Raw genomic sequence first — 26,253 nt, forward strand, 5'->3', positions numbered from 1 at the left:
AATGATGAGCCAAACTTCTCAAGCCTTGATGAGTAATTCTCCTCAGACAGGACACATCTGCTACACCTGATACCTCATTAGGAAATGTCAATTGCTGTCATTGTACTGAAGGACCTTTTAGCATCTTTACTTGCAGTTCTCCCAAGTGCAGAGACCACACATACAGACATGCCACCTGTTCGGTTTTGACCCAGACAAGCCTTGTGAAACCAGAACAATAAAATGGAGAATAACCGTCTCTGATGTGAAAACCACAGGCACATGAGCAGGTCCTGAGTGAGAATTAAAATAGGCCCTGACATTTCAGGTACACAGAGGACCAAACAGCCCCACCAGCCCACTAAATACTGACTCTCTATGGGACCTTATAGCAGCCCCTCTGGCATTTGCCAGAACCCACAGATTGCCAGTCCGGGCCGGGCCCTCATATGTCATAACTCCACCACCATATGTCACTGCTTTTATCCTTGCCACTTGTTCTGTTTTTGCAGAAGTCAAACGCATACCTCACAACATTTGAAAACCGGAAAGAGGGACAATCCGTTCTGCCATGATACACGCAGCAACAGAAAGGCGGCATAATGGCAATGGCCCCTGTCTGCAGCACCTCTTTGTGAAAAAAAGCTGTTTTTTCTGACCGAATAAGCACAACTTTTCACTTTTGCAACAAAGAGGTGCTGCAGCGATATTTTTTTCTAGTGTATGTTTTGCCCCGGGCAAGGGCTTCTCGGACTGTGTTGCACCTTGCGTGCAAGGTTTCTGAGAGATGGTTAAAGCACACACTATTTACATTACTCAGTTCTCCTAAGAGACTTGCTTATCTTAAATATTTACATATGTATCTAAGTGCCAGGGTTAAGTATTCTGGGCTCTCTGCCAAAAGGGTCTTATTTGATTAAGTTTTAGGAAACTTTTTCTGGCATCAATGAATAAAAAAAAAACCAGGACATTTCAATAAGAAACTGAAAGGAAAGGGCTGAGCTGTCAAAATTGGAACTGTCCTGAGAAAAAGTGGACAGTTGGGAGGTATGCAAAAGAGGCAACCATACATACAAGCCCCTCTGCAAAGAATTTCCCGTAAGGGCCCGGTGCTTACTTCAAACTATCCACTGACCCCTCCAGTCCTCTTGTGTATGCACGCAAGCATGCTCCTACTCACTGGTGGCCACATTTTCATGCAGTAAGGTGGCAATAGAGGAAACTGACTCCCCAATCCAGGGCTCCATTTTCCCAGGGCCATCCTTCAGAAATCATGGGACCCAGTACGACAAAACATTATTGGCCCCGCCCACCACAGGCCCCACCCTAGAGACCCCAAAAAGCCACAAAAGGGGGCTAAAACCCATTGGTAGTCAGGGCCCCCCAGGGCTCCCCCACCCCCACAAAAGTTAAAATACTTCACTGGTGGCCAGGCCTCTTTTACCTGACCCACATATCTAACATTTATGTTGTAATGGTATCCTTGAGGGCTTGTGGGCCCAAGATACCTCAGCCTGACACTGCCCTCAGGTGTAAGGCTCTGGTGGAATTTGGAAATTGGTGGGTTGGGGTCAGCCAATCAGGGCTGACCTTGCCCTATATAATGCCAGCCCTCCTTACCACCTGAGCACTATTCTTACTGAGCACTGCTCTGTTTTCTGTGCACAAACAGCTCTTCCCTGAAAGGCTCACCTTCCCTACCTCTGCCTCCTCAGTGCCCCCTACCCATCCCTGACATTGGGTACCCCATTTTCTTCCCACACTGCAAAAAACATATAAGCAGGTTAACTGACTCCTACTAGAAATTTTCCAGTGTGTGAATCTGATAGGGTTCTTAGTTGTTCTAATAGGGAAGGGACTGATTTGAATGATGTATATGACACATTTATGCAGTGCTATTTAAATACCAGGAAATAAATAAAACAAAATAGGTTATTCGAATGCAGGTTACAAGCATGCTTATTCATTTGTTCTGGATTGCATTCAACTAAAGGAATGTTGCATAAAGCAAGAACTTCTGTCAATGCACAGGTACTGAAGGCTTTACTAGTCCACAACTATCCTGATAGTAGGATTGCAGAGGTTTCAATTAATGATTTTACTTATGGTTTTAAAATCCTAGTTAATAAAGAGGTGAACTGGACCTGTGGATGCGAATAAGTGCTTATATGTTAGGGTCAATTTATATCTATGGCCACAAAAACATACTAAACATATGTGAGGCTGCAATAGTGAGCTAATGCTTATTTTGCCTTTACTAACATCCTCTAGATATACCTGTTAGAAGAGCAACCTAAACATGCATCATGAGCTATTCTTTAGTACATTTGACAGGAACTAGCGTCTTCTAAGACCAGTGGTGCACATAATGTTTTCCCAGATGGGTTATTTATGTCAGTGAAAAAAACTTTGCATGCCATTTGGCTAAGGATGATGGTACACGGGGTGTAAATTGCAGCAAATGAAACATATAAATCGCATTTTAACTGCTGTGATTTACTTTTAACCCTGCACAAAAATAGTTTCAGCAGTTTGTCATCCAGGAAAAGGAGATTTATCACTGGGGCCATCACCCTAAGAGATTTGTGGAGCGACTGTGCTTACCAAAAGAGCAAATGAAAATTTAGTGACTAAGTGAGAGGCCCAGTTGCTACCCATATTGGATGCTGGACGTTAAAAAAAACAATGGTTCACCCAGGGTCAGACTGGGCCAACGGGACAACAGGAAAAGACTCAGTGGGCCCCGGCTCTGGTGGGCCCTGACGGCCCAGACCCGATCCCTGTCTGATTCTGGTGTTCCTGCCCCTGACCTCCCTCACTGGCCTGTTCATTGCAAAAAACAGGTACACGCACACTGCAGCGGGTGGGGCCGAAGGTGGGTTGCAGCTGGGGGCTAGTCTGACACTGGGTTCACCTTTAAAATAACTTTTATGGGGTTGTTCACCTTCTGAAGAGTTTATTTCAGTTCAGGTATTTTCAGATTATTCACCAGAAATTAAGACTTTTTTTTAATTGCTTTCCATCTTTTATTTCTTACCATTTTTCCAAAACTGAAGTATAAAGTTTAATGTTTGTTTCTCTGGTGTTTTTGGTCTGGCAGCTCAGTAATCCAGGTGCATTCTAAACTGTTACAATTTGCTACATTTAGTGGATACATTTAGTTGATACATTTCTCAACGGTATCATTTCTAACAGCTGACTTTAAAGGGATTGTTCACCATTACATTTTAGTAAGACGAAGAGCAAGGATCCCCAACCTTTTGAACCCGTGATCAACATTCAGAAGTAAAAGGAGTTGGGGAGCACCACGAACATAAAAAATGTTATTGGGGTGCCAAATAAGTGCTGTGATTGACAATTTTGCAGCCCCTATGTGGATTGTCAACCAGAACTTGCTTTGAATTTAAAAATAATCACCTGCTTTGAGGCCACTGGGAGCAACATCCAAGGGGTTGGAGAACAACATTGGGGTCACTGATGTAGATAGTAGAAGTCTGAGGCAATTTGCAATTGGTGGTTTTTGAATTATTTATTATTGGAAACAGTCAGAAAAAGAAGGCAAATTTTTAAAAAATTATATATAAAAAAAAATAATGAAAGTTGCTTAGAATTAGCCGAGTTTACTTAAAGGTGAACCACCACTTTATTGAAACTAAGGGATTGAACTCAGCAGGGCCAAAGATAAGAAATGTACTGTATCAACTAATGTATCAATTTAAAACAGTTACAGAGTGGGCAACCCCCCCCCCCGCCAGAGCTGCTTTAAAAGACATAAAAAGGTGAAAAATTAAACTTTACACTTCAATATTATAAAAACGGTGACACATAGAAAATAGAAAGTCATTGGAAAAAGTAATTGGAAAAGTCTTTAATTAACGCTAGAGAAACTTTGTCAGCTGCTGAGACGCAACGTCACATTTTAGTGAATTAGTGTAGTGGTAACGAATTTACAACTGGCGAAGTGGCACGAAATGTAGCAGAGCATTCACTGGCGAAAATTCGCCCTTTAGTTTATTTGCCCCTTTATTCCTGGTGAACTATCAGAATACAACTGAACAGAAAAAAAGTGTTTGAAGGTGAACCACCCATTTAACATGATGTAGATAATTACATTCTAAGACTATTTAATATTTGTTTTCATTTTTTATTTTTGCATTTTTTAATTATTTAGCTTTTTGTTCATTAGCTCTCCAATGTGGAATTTCTGCAGTTATCTGGTTGCTAGGGAACCATTTACCATGGTAACCAGGCAGTGGTTTGAACGAGTAAATACAACATGAAAAGGAGAGGGCCAGAATCAGTGGTGCTGCTGCCATGACCTGAATTTCTGGTATTTAAACAGGAAATTCAGCACTACTAGTGCAGAGAGCACAATTGCATTCTCTGCATTAACGATGCGACCCTCCCTGGACCCGCTCCTGCACAAGAACTTGCCTCAAGCTGCATGGGGCAGAGAATCACCCCTGGCCGGAATAGAAACAGAAGCCCAACTGAAAAGTTGCTAAGAATAGGGAATTTTATAACATATTAAAAATTAACTTAAAGGTGAACAGCCCTTTCAATGCTGCAATTCAAGGGCTTTGCAATAATGATGGCGGCCAAATTATTTCTGAGAATTTGGTATTTTATGTTTTTGACAATCATTGGTGACCTGTATTATCATTGGTGACCTGTATTATCATGTTTTTGTCAAAACAAAAAAACACAGGATGTACAACCACTGTGGACTCTACTAGGTACTGGGATTCTTCCAGACCTAAGCAGTGAACCAAGGCAGGGGAAGCTCACTAATATGGCAGGTAACTGGCCAGTGGCATAACTAGATGTTACTAGGCCCCATAAAAAATACATTTTACCACCCCCAGCATATCCAAAGATTGTCCTTTTAAACCACTATATGTTGAAATTGCTCATTAATTAGGGTCTCATGTGCCCCCTATACCTCCTAGGCCCTGCAGGGTCTGCTTCTTCTGTAGTTAAGCCCCTGTAACTGGCATCATCTCTCATCCTTCAATGGTGACTATAATAGGTGAGGGGTAAAATTTTGCATGATAGCCAGTGGCGGAACTACCGGGGGAGCAGGGGGTGCGAGCGGGCCAGGGCCCGCACCCCCTCAGGGCCCCACAGCAGCTCGCGCACCACTCAGTTCTGCTGCCGTTTCCGGCCGTACGGAGGGCCCGGCTGCACGTCCTGCGCCAGGGCCCGCCCCTCTCTAGTTACGCCTCTGATGATAGCTGTCCTACATATTCTAGTAATCATAGTAAAATGCTTGACACTTGAAAAAGTGCCCTTGCTGCCCGAAACATGTCGTGTGGATGCACAATAAACACTAATTAGCAGGTATTCTGCTCTTTGCCTTTTGATTCACATACTTTACATTAAATTTAAACCAGTGGTTGCCGGCGACGGAGCACCAGCGTGAATCAAGGCTACTCAACAACACCTGGCTTTTTTGTGTGTTCTTCTGAATGTGAAAATGCTTGATATACAGTAGCAATGTTTTTCATAGAGCTGTAACAATGTTGAGTAATAAAGGGGTAGTGTGCAAAGTTTCAGACACAAATTGCCATGTTTTTACCCACAATGCAGCATTTGTTCTACAATTTCAGCATTTATGTGCCAGTCACAATTATGCCTGATGGTTTAAATGAAGGCAATTTTGTACCAAACAACAATTCAGTACTTATTCAGACCCACATAGCTTTCTGCACATAAGCAAGTGCAAAAACTGGACACAAACAACCATATTTATTGTACATTTGCCCTGCACTTTACAAAGACCCGCAGCTGCACTCACTCATGAATACAGAGCTACTGGCATTCTACAGTACTTTAGTGATGAGGGATCTGCTGGGGATATCATTAAGTTGTCCCCCATCCTGTCCCAACATGCATGCTATTCAGATATGAAAGTTAGGTAGTAAGGAGCTCTGTACCTATGCCCTTGCCGCTCTTTATTGGGGTCTACTTCTATAGCAGGTTCTGGATATACATCTACCCTTCCTTTATAGGGGGGAGTCAAAGAAAAGGAACATGGCTAACCCATCCTTTTTTATACACATCCTTTAATCCACCCAAAGGATAAAGCATAACCTAACATTAAGACAAATATTATTATCATTATTATTATGCATCTATAAAGTGCCAACCTATTTTACAGCAATGTACAATATGGTATAAACATTAATCATACCATCAATCATACATATTACATACAAATACTGATCATTACATGAGGCTCATCAGAGTTTATAACCTAAAATGAAACCAAATTCTGTAGGAGGCTACTCACTAAATGCTACATTTAAAGGGGTAGTTCACCCTAACAACTTTAGTATATTATAGAATGGACTGTTCTTAGTAACTTTTCAACTTGTCTTAATTTCACTTTTTAATTATTTGCCTTCTTCTACCTTATTTCAGACATGCATCTGGTTTATAACTCTTACTCTGTATAATTTATTTTACATATTTGATGTTATAGTTCGGTGCAGGATTTAATTCAGTATGTTAGCTTGCAACTGGACCTTAGTGATGTTAAGCCCCAACAAATCTACAGATGATCCCAAATTTGGAAACACCAGGTAAGAATTGTAGCACTTTATGTAAGGATTAATCAAATAAGCAAGTGTAATCTTCCCATTATGTACAGAACCAGGGCAGAATCCCACATGTATATAGTTACTATTATTTGCTCTTTTTATTTGCATTTTGCTCTGCTCTTTTAGTCAGACTCCCATCATCCACTGCTGAGCTCTGCTATAGAAAGTTCTCATCTTTTGCATAAGGAGAGCAGGTTTAAAAAAAACACACTGCTAATCTATTTAGGGAGGGTTCTTGAGAATGTTTGGAGAACACACCTACCTGCCACTGAACTGGAAACTCCGAGCAGCAAAGATCAGAGAAAAACAGATATTACAAAGTCGTTTTATAAGGTATATATTTTTTTAATTGAACACCATGGTTATTGAATGCATTCATACTATGTGTTACCTTATATCAGGGTTGAGTTGATTTAATTATTTTCCCTCTAAGAATGCACAGAGCATGGTGGTGATGTGGCACCCACATACAATTCTATACAGCAATCTGGTATAGATTTGATTTCTTCTGAAAGAAACCCATATAGTTTTTATTGTTTCTGAATGCATGTACCAAGAAAGTTTAACTTGCATTCTTCCTTCTGTTGCTGATCTACAACTGTCTGCACCCCCTAACAGCTGGAGCCTTTCAGAGGGAAAACAGAGAGTTGCAGTTCAGCTACAGCAGGAGGATTACAGGCTTGACATCTCAACAAAAGAGCACAAATTACTTCTACACCTACTAAAATACAGCTACAAACATTTTTTTATTTTGCCTTGCACCTGTTTTTTGCACAATTGTATTCTACTTTTTCATATCTACTTTTTTTTTTGTAGATTTAAGGCATGTCGCTTCAAATTACAGAAAATATTCTTTTCAGGAAGGCTCCAGGTCCAATGTAGTCAAGATAAAAGACCCCATATCCATAAATAGTTAATATAGTTTGGACTAGTTTTACAGTAGAATCATGTTATAACAAGGATTCTTTGTCAGTAGAAGATGATTAGAGGCAATGTTATAAAAAGTGCAAACGTTTACTATTATTTTAGTGTTAGTGGAGTATCACAGGGGTCTGTATTTTACAAGTATTTTGTAAGTATTGTCTCTATTTTTGCTGTTACTAAATAGTGCAAAATTATAACTTTGCAAGCAGGATGTTGCCTCTTTGCAGAGAGATTTGACTCAATTAGAGAACTGGGCAGATGAGGTTCAGTGTTTATAAATGCAATGTTATGTACCTCTGTAGAAATAACATCAATGCTACTTATACACTTATACTGACATCACTATGCACCATTTATATGAATAGAATTTTCAGGATATGCATGGCTCTTGTGTAATATAAAAGGCTAAGCTATGATTGACTCTATAAAAAAGTGATTTGCTATTGTTTGTATAAAGATTTTTTGAAGACTTTAATTTGTGGTGAAGTGGTTAAGACTTTTGGTTATTAATGTGATAGATTGAATTATCAATTTCTTACAAAAGGGTTATTGCCGCCAACTTGATGGCTGTTTGTGCCCCTAGCAAACTGTTTAGCTCAGGGAGTCCCAGTAGCTGTAACAAATGTCTTGGGGGAGGTATGTGTTCCCATACTTCGAGGTGTAGTATAAACTGTTATTGTCCTTAGGCGATTTAAAGGGGACCTGTCACCCAAAAAAACTATACCAAATCCTAATTTATCACATTAGTCAAGCAAAATAAACTTTAATTACACTATATAAATAATTTTCATTGTGTTTCCTTCAGTCTGGGAATTCATAATTATAGCAAGCAGGCAGGAGCCATTTTGTAGACACTGTTATTAAATCAAGCCTTGCATAATCTCAAAATCTTGTTTGTGCACCAGAATGGGGGACCCAATGTCCCTTCTCATGCACTGGTTACACAATTAAGTAGTAAAGAGAGAGGGGGAATGTGGGGAGTGCAGTGACATCTAGGGGCCCATTTACTTAGTTTGAGTGAAGGAATAGAGGAAAAATAGTTTGAATTTCGAATATGGCTACTTCGACCATCGAATGGGCTACTCCGACTACGACCTTCGAATCGAACGATTCGAACTAAAAATCGTTCGACTATTCGACCATTCGATAGTCGAAGTACCGTCTCTTTAAAAATTTCTTCGACCACCTAGTTTGCCACCTAAAAACTACCGAGGCCAATGTTACCCTATGGGGAAGGTCCCCGTAGGCTTCCTAACAATTTCCTGATCGAAGGAATATCCTTCGATCGATGGATTAAAATCCTTTGAATCGTTCGATTGTAGGAATAGCGAAAAATCCTTCGACTTCGATATTCGAAGTCGAAGGATTTTACTTCGACAGTCGAATATCGAGGGTTAATTAACCCTCGATATTCAACCCTAGGTAAATGTGCCCCCTAGTAAGTGCTGAATGGAAAGTAATTGCCTGCTCTGCCTCTATGCCTAAGGCATAGAGGAGGGGCAGCCAATATTTAAATTGAATGCTTTATTAAAAAAAAAAAAGAATTTGGATTTCATGTTTAATTTGAAAAGAACTTTTATTTTACAGCTTTTTATGTCTAGGTGACTTTAAGGGAAGGGAGCTCTTTGATCTTCCTCTTGGGCTCCACCTGGTGCCCAGGATAGATGAGCTTGGAACCTGCATCATAATTTCCCTGTTAGAAACTTAGTGCTCTAAGAGAAATAGGGAAATGAGACCTCATAATCAATATGGAGACGGTGAATAGTAGCTACCATGTCCCAACCGTAGAGGGGAGATAGACAGGATAGCTAGAAAAGTAGCTTGTGACCCTCCACATACCTCCCAACTGTCCCACTAGCAGAACAGTCCCCAGGGGCAATCCTAGCCTCTCCGCGGCCTGAGGCAGCTTGCAGTTGCTGATGCCCCCTCCCCTATGCGATCACCTTTTTTTGGGGGGTCCGGGGAGTCCACAAGGAACGGCAGAGAAGACCAGAACGCGAGCGAAGAGAGCAAAATTGCACTCTCTGCGCTAGAAGAGCTGAATTTCCGGTTTGAAAACCGGAAAGTCTGCTTTTAAAGTACCAGGAGCAGCATTTTCAACTCCCCTCATTGGCGCAGCGCCCCTGACAGTCCCTATTTTGAAAGCTCAGCGCCCTGTCCTGGATTGTAAGAGAAATGTCCCATGTTTCCCTTTGATCTCCTGTGCTAACACCAGAAAAAGGTACAATGTTTGTAAAAGTTAATTAAATATGAGGCCTTTTGGCAGAGAGCCCAGAATACTCAGCACCTACACGTAGATACATTTGTAACTATTTAAGATGAGCAAGTCTCTTGAGAGAACTGAGATTTACAGCTTGAAGGTTAATTCAACTTTATTATTAAAATTGTAATAACACATAAAACATGACCGTAAAACCCCTAGAGAAATATGTTCAAATCTTCTGTAACCTGCCAAATGTTGTAAAATTAACATGGTATTTAGGGTGTGTGGCACAAAATGGGAGTGGTCAAAAAATGTCACCATGCTAATCGTGGCTGAACTTTTTTCCACAAAACCAATTAGGACCGCTTCAACTCACCACCACTTGGCTGCTCCCCTGTAGTGCCGGGTGCTCAGTCCGCAGTGCCCCCACTGCCAACAATAGATACACGAACAGGAGGACGGCACTCCGGTAAAAAACAGGTTTTTATTGCTGGGTACTGCAGAAATAAATAGGCCTTATGCGTTTCGGGAACACCTTCCCTTAGTCATAGGCTTACCAACTTTTTTCCCCTCTTCCTAATTTTCAAATGTTGGGAGGTATGACTTTGAGGAGATCTAGTACTTAGTAGCTTCCCAGATTGTACTTACCTAGTGTAGAGACTGAAGTGGAAATTCTGGGAACTCCCACTTCAGTGAATTTTGTGTTTAATATGTTGGAGCAGACTTGAGGCAGCCTGAGACCAGAGATCTAGGCACCAGTATCGACAAGCCCACCCCCTGTGGTGTATGCACAGTACAGTTTACATACTGCACATTGTCACAGGAATCGGGTTTTCTCATTTTATATATAGACAACCATGCCCCCCCTAAATTTAACACCCTAAACAAGCGAGCACGAGTGCCTTCATATAAATATGGTGTGAGAAACCCCAAAAAAACTTTGTGTGTGTGTGAGAAAAATGTGATGCTACCTGTTAATAAAATGTTCAAGAACCACTGTACCCTTCAACTATTCAATCACTGCCTGAATAGTTACAGTTCAGCTACACTGACCCTTCCTCCACCTATTGTGAGGGCTCATCTGAGAGAGAGGGTCATAAATGTAAAGGTGTTCTGTTTGAGAGCAGCTAGATTTAGGCAATGCAGCCAAGAAAGGGTTACAATATTTTGTGTATGTATGTGTGTGTGAGCTTTGGTGTGACTAAAGGCTCTGGGAGCCACACATTTGCACCCTCCTCCCATGTCATCACAATTCTGGCTTAAGGGCAGCCTGGGGGTTATGGACTGTTCGGCTCTCTTCCCTTGTTTTTTATTATTTGTGGTTTTTAAGTTATTTTGCTTTTTTTCAGCAGCTCGCCAGTCTGTAAGTTCACCAATCTTGTTTCTAAAGTCCAAATTACCCTAGGAACCATGCATTGATTTGGAATGAGACACTGGGATATGATAATAGAAGAGGGCCTGCCTAGAAAGATAAGTAATAAAAAGTAGCAATTTCAGAGCATTTCTTTTTTAGATTTTTTTCTATCTTTTAGTGACCCCCATTTGAAAATTGTCAGAAGAAGAAAGCAAATAATTAAAGGGGAACTCCACAAAAACATAATTTAAGGTTTTTGAAAAGTAATCATAATTTCAAGCAACTTTGCAATATACATCATTTAAAAAATATGCAGCCTTTTCATGATTTTTAATGGTTTCTGACAGTTCCCTAAGCCTAGCCCCCTGCTCTCCTGCTGAGCTGCTGACTACTGTTACTTTGTATCAACAGCCAGCTCTCCTCAGCCTGCATCACAATGGGTAACTGTGATGGATATATAAGGAAATGGGTAACTGTGATGGATATATAAGGGGTTTCTGTGTTATGTGGGCCTGGAGTTCCCCTTTAAAAGACTATAAAAAATGTAAAAAAATGAAAACCAGTTGAAAAGTTGCTTAGAATTCTATAATATGCTAAAAGTTAACCTAAAGGCGAAGCACCCCTTTAACAGCTCTACTGATGTCACGTATAATGTCTGTAAAGTGGTGTGTGATATGGTGGTGCTATATAGTGAATAAAGTACCCCCTCTTGTAATATATAAGGATATTATAATTAACCGAGGAGTTTCATGACCATATAAAGACACGACGCCGAAGGCCGAATGTTTTTATACAGGTCATGGAACTCCAAAGTAACTTCTAATATCCTCATATTTTACAACTGGGGGTACTTTATTTATTAAAATACACAAATTTCAGTGAGTCATGTGACAGAAATGACATCAGAACTCACCGTTTATAACTGATGACATCAGAACTCACCGTTTATAAGGGTATAATTTACAAGATATTCATGGCTTTTGTGTATTATAAATATATAATAATAATAAAGGTAAAGTACAACAGGAAACAATAAAACCAACTTAAACAGAAATATGCCATGAGGGTAAGGTTGCCACCTGGCTGGTATTTTACCGGCCTGGCCGGTAAAAATGATGGTTGATCCCAATATCATTAATAGGGAAAAAAGATAAATATATAGGAAGGTCGGTATTTTTTTACAGAAAAGTTGGCAACCCTACATGAGGGTCAAACATTGCCACAAGCATAAACAAACCAAGACATGAGATTACATCATCAGAGGAACATGCTTGTGAATCTAAACACCCTTGGTTAACAATCATGTTACTTATTAAATTAAAAAATGTCATTATTTTTATTTGTCAGGCTCAGACCTGTGTCTGTGTGGTTGATTGGGAGAACATTTTAATAGCATTTATGATTATTTTTTGTTATATATTTCATTTACCAATTAGGCTTTGTAGGACAGCTTATAGACTGACATGAAAATAATCAGACTGCTTTTTATCCACAAAGCAGCATTTTATCGCTTACTGGGTTATAATAAATCCAAAATGATTGCGTGTTTACATTGTAAACGCTCACATAAGCTTAGTGCGAACTCCACTAACATGCTGCTGGCAGCTGATGATGTCATTATCATTGGAAGGTTTTGATAGGTAGTTGGCGGAAATCTCGGCGAAATGTAACTTGAATGAGACACAGTACCTTGCTTCCTGCTTCAACTGAGGTCATCCTATTTGGATTGTGTGATTGGTGGCTGTGTGAAGGAAAGACGATGAGGTTGGGAATTAGGCCCATCCTTGTGCCATGCGCCTGCAAAACTAGTCAGCTGGTGAAAGGGTTGTTCAGTAAGGCCGGCCTGGCAGTTTAGGAGCATTTGTACAGGCAAGTATGCGCATTATGTTTCTGGCCCTGGTGGAATTCTCTCAGTATACCCACGCTTACTGTGGAACTACTTGATGAACTTAGTTGTTTCATGCGCCTTTTTACCTTTTGTATTCATTGCTTGTGTTGTGTTTTTACTGTGTTTACCTTTGATACGGAAGCTGTTCAGCGCCAGGTCCAGAAATTCTTGTATCCCAGACGATGTACTTCGGTTTGGGGTTCATAGCACAGGACTGCTGTTGAGTGTTATAGTTTTGCAGTCTGTGGGGGCTGCAGAGCGAATGAAGTAAATGTTGTATGGATAGGACTTTAGCCGTTCAAACAAATGCGGCCTGGGCAGCTTGTGCAACTGGAGCAGAACGTATTCTGCCTCGAAAATAAACAAGAGCAAACGATGACGTATAAATCGCACGAGGGATGACAATGCAAAGCTTTTTTTTTAAAATAAACAATATACTTCTAGCACAGTATAAAAACATGTCATTTGTAGTATTGCTATTTACAGAGACCTCTCACATCTGTCCTTGTTCCAGAAATCCCTAAGTTGATATTTATTTAAGGAGTAGTTCAACATTTATTTAACTTCTAATATGTTATAGAATAGAATGCCCTGTTTCTAGTTACTTTGCAATTGTCTTCATGAGTTATTTTTAATCGTTTTATTTTATTTGCCTTCCTTTTCTACATCTTTCCAGCGTTCACTGACCCCAGCCGCCAAAACGCTGTTGCCCTGTGCACATTTTTTTTACAATTTTACTATTATCGTTATGTTTTATTCCTTATCTTTTTATTCTGTCCCTTGTCTATCAATATTCCAGTCTCTCATTCAAACTACTGACTGGTGTCTAAGGGAAACAAGATCCTAACAACCAGATGACCTTCTAAGGGCAGAGACACACGTGGACAAATCACCTCTTCTTCGGCGACTAATCTCCTTGATCCGCTGACTAGAATCTAAATCTCTGGCGGGATGACACTCAGAGCGATTCGTTCTCTGAAGTAGCCTGAAGTTTCCTCTTGAGGCAACTTTGCGCAACTTCGGAAAACAAAGTGATCCAAGTGTCATCTAATCTGTGATTTACATTCTAGCCGGCGGGAAGGTAGTTCGGGGAGATTAGTCGCGATTGTCCCTCGTGTGTCTCTGCCCTAAACTGGAGAGCTGCTGAACAAAATGCGAAGTAGCTGAGAGTATAAAAAATTAAAACCAATTGCAAATTACCAAAAGTTAATTTAAAGGGAAAATAAACCCTCAAATACCTATTTACAAATGCAAGTACACAACTCTAAAATGCTATTCGCTTAGATGCTTGTATCTTAGCATGCAACAGACTTGCATTGAGTTAATCACATCATACTAATTATGACTTCTATGTTTTTTTATTAAAGTGTAAGCAATTTCCAGACACATTGGTAAATTGCAAGCCAGATGAGGTACATGGGATTTAGCATGTGCCTCTGGTGTCACTGGAATTCTGCATAAACTTTTTGCAATGTAGATAAATATATACATGGTAGGGATGCACCGAATCCATGATTCTGTTTGGGATTCGGCCATTATTAATCCTGGCCGAATCCTTATGTGGGGCCGAACCGAATCTGAATCCTAATTTGCATATGTAAATTAGCTGTGGAAAGCGAAATCATGTGACATTTCGTCTCAAAACAAGGAAGTAAAACATTCTTTTTCCTTTCCTGCCTCTAATTTGCATATTCAAATACAGATTCGGTTTCGTATTTGGCCGAATCTTTCAAGAAGGATTTGGGTATTTGGCCGAATCCCAAATAGTGGATTTTGTGCATCCCTAATACATGGTGATATGATTAGCATATTGCACTTCCATTCATAAATGGGCCTTGAGTCCTAAATGGTTCAGACGGTACTGTCCGGTCTACCTAACCTTGTGATAATGTTACCACTTGAAATGTGGTGTTTGTTTCATCTTGTGGCTATATCTGAAGCAAGAGCACACAACAGCATTCTTGATTTTATTTCTATTTTTATAGCACATACAATTACTGTGGTAACTGTTTCGTGACATACAATGTGTATGTTTCCATCCATGAAAAATTGTGGTTTTACAAAGCTTTAAATTTAACAGTGACGGTAACATTCATAACATACAGCTCATGCCAGTTTTGTTTATAGGCCTAACAGAGAGGTAGTCTTTAATTTAAGTAAGCCGCCAATAATTTGTTTGCATGGTGACTCCTCACAGCAACATTCATAATAACAGCCAGTAATTTATTGTTGTTGTCATTGTTGTGGCCATTTTCGGCCCTTATATCATCCTCTGTATAGCAGGTATGCAGTAGTTTACAGGCTGAGTTTATCTAACAGTCTAGCCCAAGTCCATTTTAAAACATTCCCGCAACATGCGCACTAAAGCCAATCAGGGGCCAGTTAAACTGGCTCAGAAATAAAAATTTTTCTTTTTACTGTTTTGTCAAGCCAGTGTTTGACTTGCCAGATAAACTTTCATAAAAGCTTTGGTAAATGCATCTCTGGCTAGTCCAAACCATGGCTGATGGAATAAAACAAAATATTTTAATTTGGAGGATTGCCTTTAGTAATATTTATATAGTCATGTGCTGCACACTTATATGATTAATGGTGTACAGAGGTTTAATATGCAAAGGACATTTAATTATACTCAGTGTTTATTTTGACTTTATTTCTAAATGTGGCAACATTCAGTTCTATAGTTGTGTATGCATATTGTTTGTTTATAACACCAGTTATCACATTTAGTCATAAAAATGTATTCATATAAACTTGTGAAAGGCTCAAGGCAGTGCTTGCAAGAATTTGCATGCCAATATCGTGTGTCTTCCTTTATTGATTATGTAATTGTAAAAGGTAGCATAACTAGTTTGTGCGGCAGTACTGTAGGAGTCATTTATTAGTGCTGCCGAAAGCAGATCTAAAATATTTGTTTGATAGATATTAAATATGAGTATTTTCTACGTTGAATTCATTTGTTTGATATTTAAACATAACATTTTAAAGATTAAATCATTTTTCTCATTTTTGTTTCCCTAATACAGGCACAGGGATGTAATCCATTAATTCCACCTGGGATTTTACTGAACATACATTTCCGAAGGATGCTGAAAAGTCTGAGTGAAGGTTTTTCCATAATAACCTGACATTTTGCCATAGGCAGCCCAGTTCACCAGAAAACAGATGCCATATTTTGGCCAGTCAAATCAAAATGCCATCTTCAGGAGTCAAGAAAGAGCCTGAGGATTCCAAATGCCTTTTGTCTCCAGAAAAAGTCAAAGGCAAGGGACCCATAGGCCCCTTATTTCAACATAAAGCTGAGAAAATCATAATTACACGAAGTGACAGCGTACCAGATGAGAATGTACTGCAAATCACCATTACAGAAACAACCATTATTGAGTCCGACCTGGGAGTCTTCAATTCTCGAGCCCTTAGCTACCTCATATTGTGGTTTTTCTTCAGCTTCTGTACATTATTCCTTAATAAATACATACTTACTTTACTTGAAGGAGAACCGAGCATGTTAGGTAAATATCAAGTCTTATCTTCTCTTCATTCCCTGTTATTATGATCATTTAGGTGTTTGGGCCAAACAAAGAAAAGCCGAGAACAAGGTCATACATGTGTAAGGCCCCTTGTATGGGATCAGTCCATTCAGCCTGTGAGCCAATTGGTCAGAGTAATGTACAGTGTGTGTATGGCCATCTGTAGCCAGTAAATACCCTGTTAGGAGAGCCGTCTCCAGTTTTGTTAGATATTAAACGTGTAAAACAGAGGTTTGGCCAGGCAGCAAAATTGTACTGTTGCACAGAAGCCCACATGCTGAAATATTCATTTAACATCTAATTCTATGTTTACTATCCTATTGTGGTCACTCAGATTCTGTTTCATCTGTTATTCATTTGTTCTGAAAAGATTCATCCACTTAAACAACATTCTATTCAAAGTCACATGACAAAATCAGTGAAGGCAAAACACAATTATTCATATAGTACTCCACTTATCTTCAAAAATGGCAGAAATCTGATTACAATTTTGAAATGTGTTTGATGTTCTTAATTTTAGGTGCTGTCCAAATGCTGACGACAACTTTTATTGGCAGTATAAAGATGTTCATTCCCTGTTGTCTATACCAACATAAAACAAGGCTCAATTATCCTTCAAATTTCCTCATGATAATGCTGTTTGTGGGACTAATGAGGTAATTGTTCTTTTAAACAAATTCCTTGAAAGAACGGTTCTTGACACATTTTTGTGGAACCAGTGTGAATGATCCATGTGTTATGATACTTGAAACAGTTTATATTATTTTGGAATCAGATTTTTTGGAATCAGATGGAGCTGTTTCTGAACTTGCGTATAAGTGCAGGCTGGGAAACAGCCCCTCCTCTCATATTTGCAGCCCCCGGAGCCACTACTTTTTTTGGCACTGAAATCCACTCTGTGTGCACTGGTCCAACATAGTGCAGACATAACTGAGAGGATCCCTACAGATTGGCTGCACAGGCCGAGATTCAGCCCAACGTGGTATTAGCCTTAAAGGACCAGTAACACTAATTTTTTAAGTTAAAAATCCACTCTACCCTTTTCCATCTACAGATCTATCCTGCAGAAAGTGTATTATGTTTAATGCTTTATAAAAATAAATACCATTATGAAAAGCTGCTTCCGGATGTACACTTGTCTTTCCCAAAAGGCCCAAGATCCAAGGTAGTTAGTTCTTGCTGTGGGCAGTGTAACTTCTTTGGCAACATTTATTTCTGTAAGAGCAGGCGAGAAGTGAAGGAATGCAGCTGCACACTGGTCAGCCATGAATCTAAAAACTAAGGAAGACCCCCTCCTAAATCAGTGCGTGCATTCATTCACCTCTTGCCTGCTCTTACAGAAATAAATGACGTTGAAGAAGTTACACTGCCCGCAGCAATAAATAACTTCCGGTTTAGAAGGCTGGCAAGGAGAAGATGTGGAGCGCTGCAGCTTGGATCTTGCAGCCTTTTGGGAAAGACAGTGTACATCTGGAAGCAGCGTTTTATAATGGTATTTTTTTGACAAAGCATTAAGCATAATACACTTTCTGCAGGATAGATCTGTAGGTGGAAAAGGGTACAGTGGATTTTTAACTTTAAAAAAAAGTGTTACTGGTCCTTTAAAGGAAAACTATACCCCCAAAATGAATACTTAAGCAACAGATAGTTTATATCAAATTGAATGACATATTAAAGAATCTTACCAAACTGGAATATATATTTACATAAATATTGCCCTTTTACATCTCTTGCCTTGAGCCACCATTTCGTGACTCTATCTGTGCTGCCTCAGAGATCACCTGACCAGAAATACTACAACACTTAACTGTAACTGGAAGAAGTGTGGAAGCAAAAGGCAGAACTCTGTCTGTTAATTGGCTCATGTGACCTTACATGTGGTTTGTATGTGTGCACAGTGAATCTTACGATCTCAGGGGGCGGCCCTTATTTTTTAAAATGGCAATTTTCTATTTATGATTACCCAATGGCACATACTACTAAAAAAGTATATTATTATGATAATGGTTCATTTACATGAAGCAGGGTTTTACACATAAGCTGTTTTACTCAGTATCTTTTAATAGAGACCTACATTGTATGGGGGGTATAGTTTTCCTTTAATAAGAGATCTTTTAAGCTTGTCAATCATGAGCTGCATTTATGCTAGAGGAAAAAAGAAACCATTTTCTCGTGTAGACTCCAAATTCCCTACACCCCTCATGTTTATGACATTTTAATTTTTATAAGGTCTAGTACTGAGATTTGTTTTACAATCCAGTATTGCTACTGTGCAGTGTATATAGCTGCTCAGGAGCCTGACAGAACAACCAGAAATATGTTAGAAGTTATTGGGCTTTACAACAACAACAAAAAAAGTAAAAACATTTATATAATCACATGCAAATTCCAATGTTTCGGTGACTACAGTGTGACCTTTCTCAAAGACCTGTCTATCCACACAAACAAACAGTGAGAACGCCCTCCCACACACTATTAAGAACAAAAAGCTTGTCACAGTTAGACTGTAAACAAGTTATAAATAGATAGAAATAAAAAAGCTGAATTGTTACAAAGCATACTTTAAGAGAAAGCAAGATGGATCTGATTTTTATATGTAGGGCAGTACAGTGCCAAAGTTATTTGCATGTCTGCTTTGCAGCAAAAAGGGTGTCTCTGCCTCGATTGTACAAAGGATGTAGCATGTGTAAGGTGCCTATATTTTTTTTCCCATGGAGGGGTGGTCTTTTGGGGGCTCTGGTTTCCTCCAATACTCCACAAACATACAGGTGGTTAACTGACCTCTGATTAAATTGATCATAGAGAAGGGACTTTTGTATGATCCTGTAAGGCAGGGACTAATGAGAATGTTATAATCTCTAAAATACTGTAAACTGTAATCACTATATGATTAAAGGAAAATAACTGCAATGTTCTTATTAAAGTGGAACTATCACAGAAATATAATTTAGCTTTATCATACTGAAATAAGAAACTTCCTAAATACAATCAATAAAATATTCTGCATTCTTTCTGAAATAATCAAGTTTATCTTCACTATCCCTCTCTCAGCATCTGCTTCTCTTCATTCTGTCTTCATGCAGTTGGGTGTCAGATATTCATTGACAGTTAGATCCAATATATCTTATAGGGGGGGGGCTTCCTTTCTTAGCAGATGTATTCAAGCTCATCCAAATAACTGATTCCAGTACAAACCAAATCTAACAAAATAACTGCCTTTTGCACAAATCCTGCATGTAGAGAGACATGATGTCTGGGGATTTTAATAGAGTGATCTCTAATACATCTTCTAGTCAAAATGAGACCCCCTATAAGATAAATTGGATCTAAATGTCTGATTATCTGACACCCAACTCCTGCATAAAGAAGAATGAAGAGAAACCAATGCTGAGACCAGAATAGTGAACATAAACTTTATTATTTAAAAAAACAATACAGAATTTTAAATTCATTATATTTAGAAAGCTTCTTATTTCAGTATGCTGAAGCTTATATTAAATTTTAATTTTCACAATAGTTCCCCTATGAATACCTCTAGATACATGCTTGGCCCCCCTACATACCTCCCTGACTGCGTTAAAATATTAAAAATTAGGGCTTGATAAAATGTCCGACATAGGAAGAGTTAATCTTTGAATTGCTTTTGAACTCCTGAACAAACAAACCTTCCTCGCTATAAAAACATTTCAGTGGCTGTTTTAATTTGTTTGGGTAAGTGTATTTACAGTACAAAGTTAAAAATACAGTGCCTTACAAGAATACATGGCTCATAAATCTATATCTGGGTTTCAGTGTTTTGCAGTTAAAGGAATAAATAACTTGATAACTAGATATGAACTTTATCCCACAGGACAGAGGTTTTCCAAATTAAGATTCCCTACACCTAACATACAGTAGAAGCTGCTTTGTCAGCATGTAATCCGACTGGACACTTGTCTGTTCTTTTGCATTTATTCAAATGACTATATAATTTCTATTATTGTTTCATATTGTAAATCACACATTTTGTTTATATTTTTAATAGACAAAACATTTATGTAGAACAAACTGAATCACAAGAGAGATATGTGTTTCAGTTTCACTTTTAGTCAACAATTTCCTTCAACACCGTTATCCTTATTGCTGCTATAAAAATTCTTATCTTTTTTTTTTTTTCTTCAGGTTTGTGACAGTAGTTCTGGGGTTAATTAGCCTTAAAAATGTAGCGGTTTCTTTTGCTGAAACTGTTAAAAGCTCAGCTCCAATATTTACCGTTATAATGTCCAGGCTCATATTGGGAGAGTACACTGGTAAGTTGCTTTTCTTTGCTATATTTTCTTGCTGCAAAGATACCACAACATAAAGTTCAATTAAAATTATATTACTATAATACAGGTATGGAACCTGTTACATGGAATGCTTGGAACCTGGGGTTTTCTGGAAACTGATCTTTATGTAATTTGGATCTTCATACCTTAAATCTGTTAGAAAATCATGTAAACATGAATTAAACTCAATAGTATGGTTTTCCTTCCAATAAGTATTAATTATGTTTTAGTTTAAGTTGATCAAGTAAAAGCTACTGTTTTAATATTACAGAGAAAAAGGAAATTTTTTAAAATTCAGATTATTTGGTTATAATGGAGTCTATGGGAGTTGGCCTTTCTGTAATTCAGAGCTTTCTGGATAATGTATTTCCAGATAACGGGTCCCATACATGTACTATTGTTTTGTAAAGCAGATCTGCTCAACCAGTATCTGGCTAATTTAAAAAATCACATTGGGGCAAAACTATGCAGTAGAAACTATAAAAACACTGGTAGTCATTGCCTCTGGTTAGGGAATGTGGATGTGGAATAACAGATATAGCACAGTGAGGAGGTTCCTATAGTAACAGTGTGAATAATGGCCTCTGGGAAGTGACTGGGACTGGGATAGCAGGTTTAGAAAGGGACAATGGTAGTTGCAGGGGGGATAATATCTTTTGGAAAGAGGGGTTTTGGCAAGGCAGGTATAGTAGGGCAAACGGTATCCACACTAGCAAGTAGTAGTGGGGATAGCCGCCTCTGGGTCTTTGACTGTAGCATAGAAGATATAGTAGGGGAAATTGTGCCTACAGTAGCATTGGGGATAATAGTCTCTGGAACGAGAGTGTGGCTGTGTAATAATAATAATAATGGTAAAGTAGTCATGTGGAACCAGTAGGAGCAGTGGGAGTAATGGAATCTGTGGCATAGCGGTCATAATAGACTTTGGAGGGGAGTACAGTAACCATGAGATAATACTGACGGGGAAGGGACTGTAGACTTTTATATATTTTTCTCTGTCATCTTAGGGGGACACAGGGACCTATGGGGTTAAGCTCCACCCTCTAGGAGGCAGGACACTTATAATAATGAATAAGGGGCGTGCCCAACTGGGCTTACCCCTGTACACTGTACTAAACCACTCGGTTTTTAAGTGTCCTGCGTCCTTGGAGGACAGGCTCAAGAAAGCTTTTATTTATTTATTTTTTTCAGCTACATATCGTCGGTCAGATTACTGACAACCGGGGTGAAACCAGGATCAGGGATACCTGTTTCCTACCCGGTTAGCCCCAGCTGAGGAGGAAGCCACCGGGGTCATTACTCTAACAGCAGTGAATGCTCATTGTGAGGACAATTCAGGCATGTCCCAGGATCCGGGTACCAGCCAAGCAGAGCCTCAAGCACCCCTATGGGCCATTCAGCTATCTCAATCACTAGCTTCTCTTCAAGGGCTACCAGATATAGCAGAAAATTTGAGTAAGGCCTTAGCTAAATTCGGCCAAAAGTCCAGTGGCAAACAAAAGCGTACAAACGACGCTAAAGAGGATGCCGCAATCCATACACTATCGGACAGGTCATCCATTAACATACCTTCCTCACAATCTGAAGGCGAACTTCCCCCATTGGAGGGGGATGAGGAAGAGGATCAGGAGGAGACAAAGGAACGAGATACCCATCATGATGTGGACGGAATCATCAAAGGGGTACTTCAAATTCTCAATATTTCTCAGACAACTCAGCAAGGCGAGAGCTCAGGGTTGTTCAAAAGACAACACAAGTCCACGGCTTGTTTTCCACCGCAGGAACAATTAATAGAAATTATACAGGAAGAGTGGAACGCATCAGAACGGAAATTTCAAGCTACAAAGAAATTTTCAAAGTCCTATCCCTTTCCAAAAACCAAGTGGACAAATGATCCAACCCTCTGGCGGTCTCCAGACTATCCAAGTCTACCACTCTGCCCGTAACAGACGCGGCAGCATTTAAAGATCCGTCTGACAATTAGAGGGATTCCTAAAAGCAATCTTCGGGCTCTGCCTTACGCCCAGGCCTAGCCTCCGCTTGGGTATACAGGGCGATTCAAGCTTGGTCGTAGTCTCTCATCAAGGATATCCAGGAAGGAACACCCAGAGTGGATCTGCTGTCAACCGCTCAAACAATCACAGATTCTTCAGCTTACCTATGTGATTCCACCTTAGACACAGCACAAATCACCACATGCACATCAGCACTCTCTGTAGCGGCACACAGAAGCCTATGGCTCAAGAGCTGGTCGGCAGACCTTCGCTCAAAGAAATCCTTAACTTCACTCCCATTCAAGGGGAACAAGTTGTTTGGCGAGGAATTGGAAAACATTATTTCCCAAGCTACAGGGGGGAAAAGCACCTTTCTTCCCCAAACTAGAAACAAATCATCGGGAGCCAATAGGCGTGGAAATTTTTTTACGTGGTCAATCCGGTCGATACACTAGGAGAAATAATCCGCCACAGCGCTCCATCTTTCGCTTCAAGCAGAGTGACAAGGGTCGCACTCCTTGGAAAAACAAAGACCCACAACAAACCATCAGCGGACAAGTCCGTCTCAGCCTAACGAGGCACTCCCTCCGGAATCATTGGAACAAATAGGGGGCAAGTTACTGCGATTCTGGGAGGTGTGGACTCACTCTTCAGATGCTTGGGTAGATGAGATTATATGAGAAGGATATCGCCTCAACAGCCCCACCCCCCACAAAGTTTTTCATGTCAAAAATGCCATCACAACCCAACAGGGCACAGGCCTTTCTAGCTTGATTAACCAAGATGGAGCAAACCGGAGTAATTGTACCAGTACCTCCGCAGGAGAGATTCTCAGGGTTTTACTACAATCTCTTAATGGTCCCAAAGAAGGATGGATCCTTCAGACCAGTATTAGATCTCAAACTCCCGAACAAGTCCATACAGTTCACTCGATTCAAGATGGAAACCCTCTGTTCAGTTATTCGGGGTATGGAGCAGGGACAGCTGATGATGTCATTGGACATCAAGGATGCATACCTACATGTACCGATTTGGCCTCCTCACGACCGGTACCACCGTTTCGCATTCTCCAACGAGTTCAACGTGATAACCGTTGCCTGCATAAATTGGCAGGGAGGAATGTGCAGCAGAGCAGCTCTATCAGAAGCTCAACAGATACTAGGCTGGGTGGAGGTCAACTCAGTGAGACTGTCTGCAATTCACATTCCAGGAGTGTCCAACATCAAAGCGGACTTCCTGAGCCGAAATCAGCTGGATCCAGGCGAATGGGAGCTTCAGCCAGAGATGTTCACAAAACTGGTGAATCTATGGGGGCAGCCACAGATAGACCTGATGGCATCCCGCACAAATCGAAAGGTCCCAGATTTTTTTGCTCGCTGCCGAGACCCAATAGCAGCAGGAGTGGATGCCGTGAATCAGTGCTGGACGTTCGACCTAGCGTACATCTTCTCACCACTTCCAATGCTGCCTCAAGTACTCAAGAAGATCAGCGGTCACAGTAATAGCTCCTTATTGGCCTCGCAGAACATGGTTCTCGGACCTCCAGGAAATGTCAGTGACTCAGCCAATTCGCTTACAATGCAGACCAGACCTGATTCGGCAAAGACCAGTAGTTCACCCCAATCCAAGCATGTTTGCTTTGACGGCATGGCTGTTGAGGCATCCATATGGCGCAAGCAGGGAATAGCCGAAGAAGAAATCAATACCATGCTCCTGGCACGTAAGCCCTCATCATCCAAATCATACCACAGAGTATGGCGCTCATATTGCACTTGGTGTGAAGAGTCGAAGTTAACGAAACTCAACATTCCTATAGTGCTTTCCTTTCTTCAACGGGGCTTGCAGTTGGGACTTAAGCTTAGCTCATTAAGAGTACAAATATCTGCATGTCTATCCTTCTCCAGCATCGGATATCGGAAGAAGACAAGATTCGCACATTTCTTCAAGGAGTGGCACATGTGAACCCCCCCCCCCTTCCGGCCACCTGTGGCAGGCTGGGATCTCAATCTAGTCCTAGACGCCTTACTGGACTCACCATTCGAACATCTGAGTTCAATATCTGATACCTGGCTCACCTGGAAGGTAGTATTCCTAGTGGCGATTTCTTCAAGTGTCTCGGAACTGAGTGCGCTTTCCTGCAAACCATTCTTCCTAGTTTTCTACAAAGTCAAGGCTGTCCTACAAACTGTTCCGCACACACCTTCACCAAATTTTACAGGATTGACACACTTGCTTCTGCCGAGACCTCCTTCGGGCGCAAGGTGTTGCACTCCGTGGTGTAAATTATAATTGATCAATCAGGCTCGTACCCACCCTGCTGTTTGGGGGTCTGCTTTGTTAAGTCCCCATAGGTCCTTGTGTCCCCCTAAGACGACAGAGAAAACAGGATTTTTGTACTCACCGTTAAATCTGGGACACGGGGCTTCCCGTCCTTAGAACGAGCCTTTGACCTGTTGGTCGCGTCCAGAATAGTTACCTGGACTACCGATCTGCCTATTATTTTCTTGTTTGTGTTTGAATACATGTTATTTCTTGTTATATTTGGCACAAACTGAGTGGTTTAGTACAGTGCACAGGGGTAAGCCCAGTGGGGCACGTCCCTTATTCATTATTATAAGTGTCCTGCCTCCTAGAGGGTGGAGCTTAACCCCATAGGTCCCTGTGTCCCCCTTTCGACTACAGAGAAACAGATTTAACGGTGAGTTTTATTTTAAAGAGGCTAAAGAATGTAGTAGTAACAGTATTAATTAGTGTTCTATTTTCTGTTGAAGAGGCTAAGGATTGTAGTAGTAACAGTACTAATTAGTGTTCTATTTTCTGTTTACCTTTAATAGGTATGATGGTGAACCTTTCTTTGCTTCCAGTCATGGCTGGATTAGCTCTTTGCACAGCAACAGAAATCAGTTTCAACATGGTGGGCTTCTCTGCTGCATTGTCAACAAACATCATGGACTGGTGAGATGACTGTATTTGTCACTGCTCTGGGATGAACAATGACTAGCCCACAGTGTTTTGTGTGCGTGTAATGTTTGGTAAATTGGCATTATCCTTAAAGGAGAAGAAAAGACTAAAATTAAGTACACTTTATCAGAAAGGTCTATATAAATACACCAGTAAGCCCTCAAAGTAATGCTGCTCTGAGTCCTCAGAAGAAACACATAATTTCTTTCCTTCTATTGTGTACACATGGGCTTCTGTATCAGATTTCCTGTTTTCAGCATAAACCTCCAGGGCTAGGGCTGAGCATGCCCAGTTTGCTCCTCTCTCCCCCCCTCCCCCCCCCTTTAATCTGAGCCCATTGCTATTAGTGAGCAGGGAGAAACTCAGACAGGAAGTGAAGTCACACCAAGCTAATATGGCTGCTGCTATCCTAAATAAACCGAGAGAGCTTCTAGCTAGAGCTATTTACTCGGGTATGGTAAAGCATTTTGCAGAATAAATAAATATAGTGTTCTAGTTTGCACTATGGTGG

General features: G+C 40.3%; 1 protein-coding gene across 2 annotated transcripts in view; it reads left to right on the top strand.

Moving 5' to 3' along the window:
- The first annotated feature begins 6,836 nt into the window (after positions 1–6,836).
- Positions 6,837–26,253, top strand: part of slc35e2b.L (solute carrier family 35 member E2B L homeolog) — a 28,429-nt gene continuing 9,012 nt past the window's right edge. Inside the window, exons 1-5 of one of the 2 annotated variants that reach the window (XM_018226021.2) lie at positions 6,837–6,914; positions 15,977–16,462; positions 17,001–17,136; positions 20,642–20,769; positions 25,616–25,736. In XM_018226021.2, the coding sequence (XP_018081510.1) occupies positions 16,144–16,462; positions 17,001–17,136; positions 20,642–20,769; positions 25,616–25,736 (704 nt within the window). In that variant the 5' untranslated portion in view covers positions 6,837–6,914; positions 15,977–16,143. Of the gene's footprint in view, positions 6,915–12,775; positions 12,932–15,976; positions 16,463–17,000; positions 17,137–20,641; positions 20,770–25,615; positions 25,737–26,253 lie in introns of those variants that run through there. The other variant, XM_018226020.2, reaches the window with a different exon arrangement.

The sequence above is a fragment of the Xenopus laevis genome, chromosome 7L, assembly GCF_017654675.1.
Source record: "Xenopus laevis strain J_2021 chromosome 7L, Xenopus_laevis_v10.1, whole genome shotgun sequence".
NCBI classification, from domain to species: Eukaryota; Metazoa; Chordata; class Amphibia; order Anura; family Pipidae; genus Xenopus; species Xenopus laevis.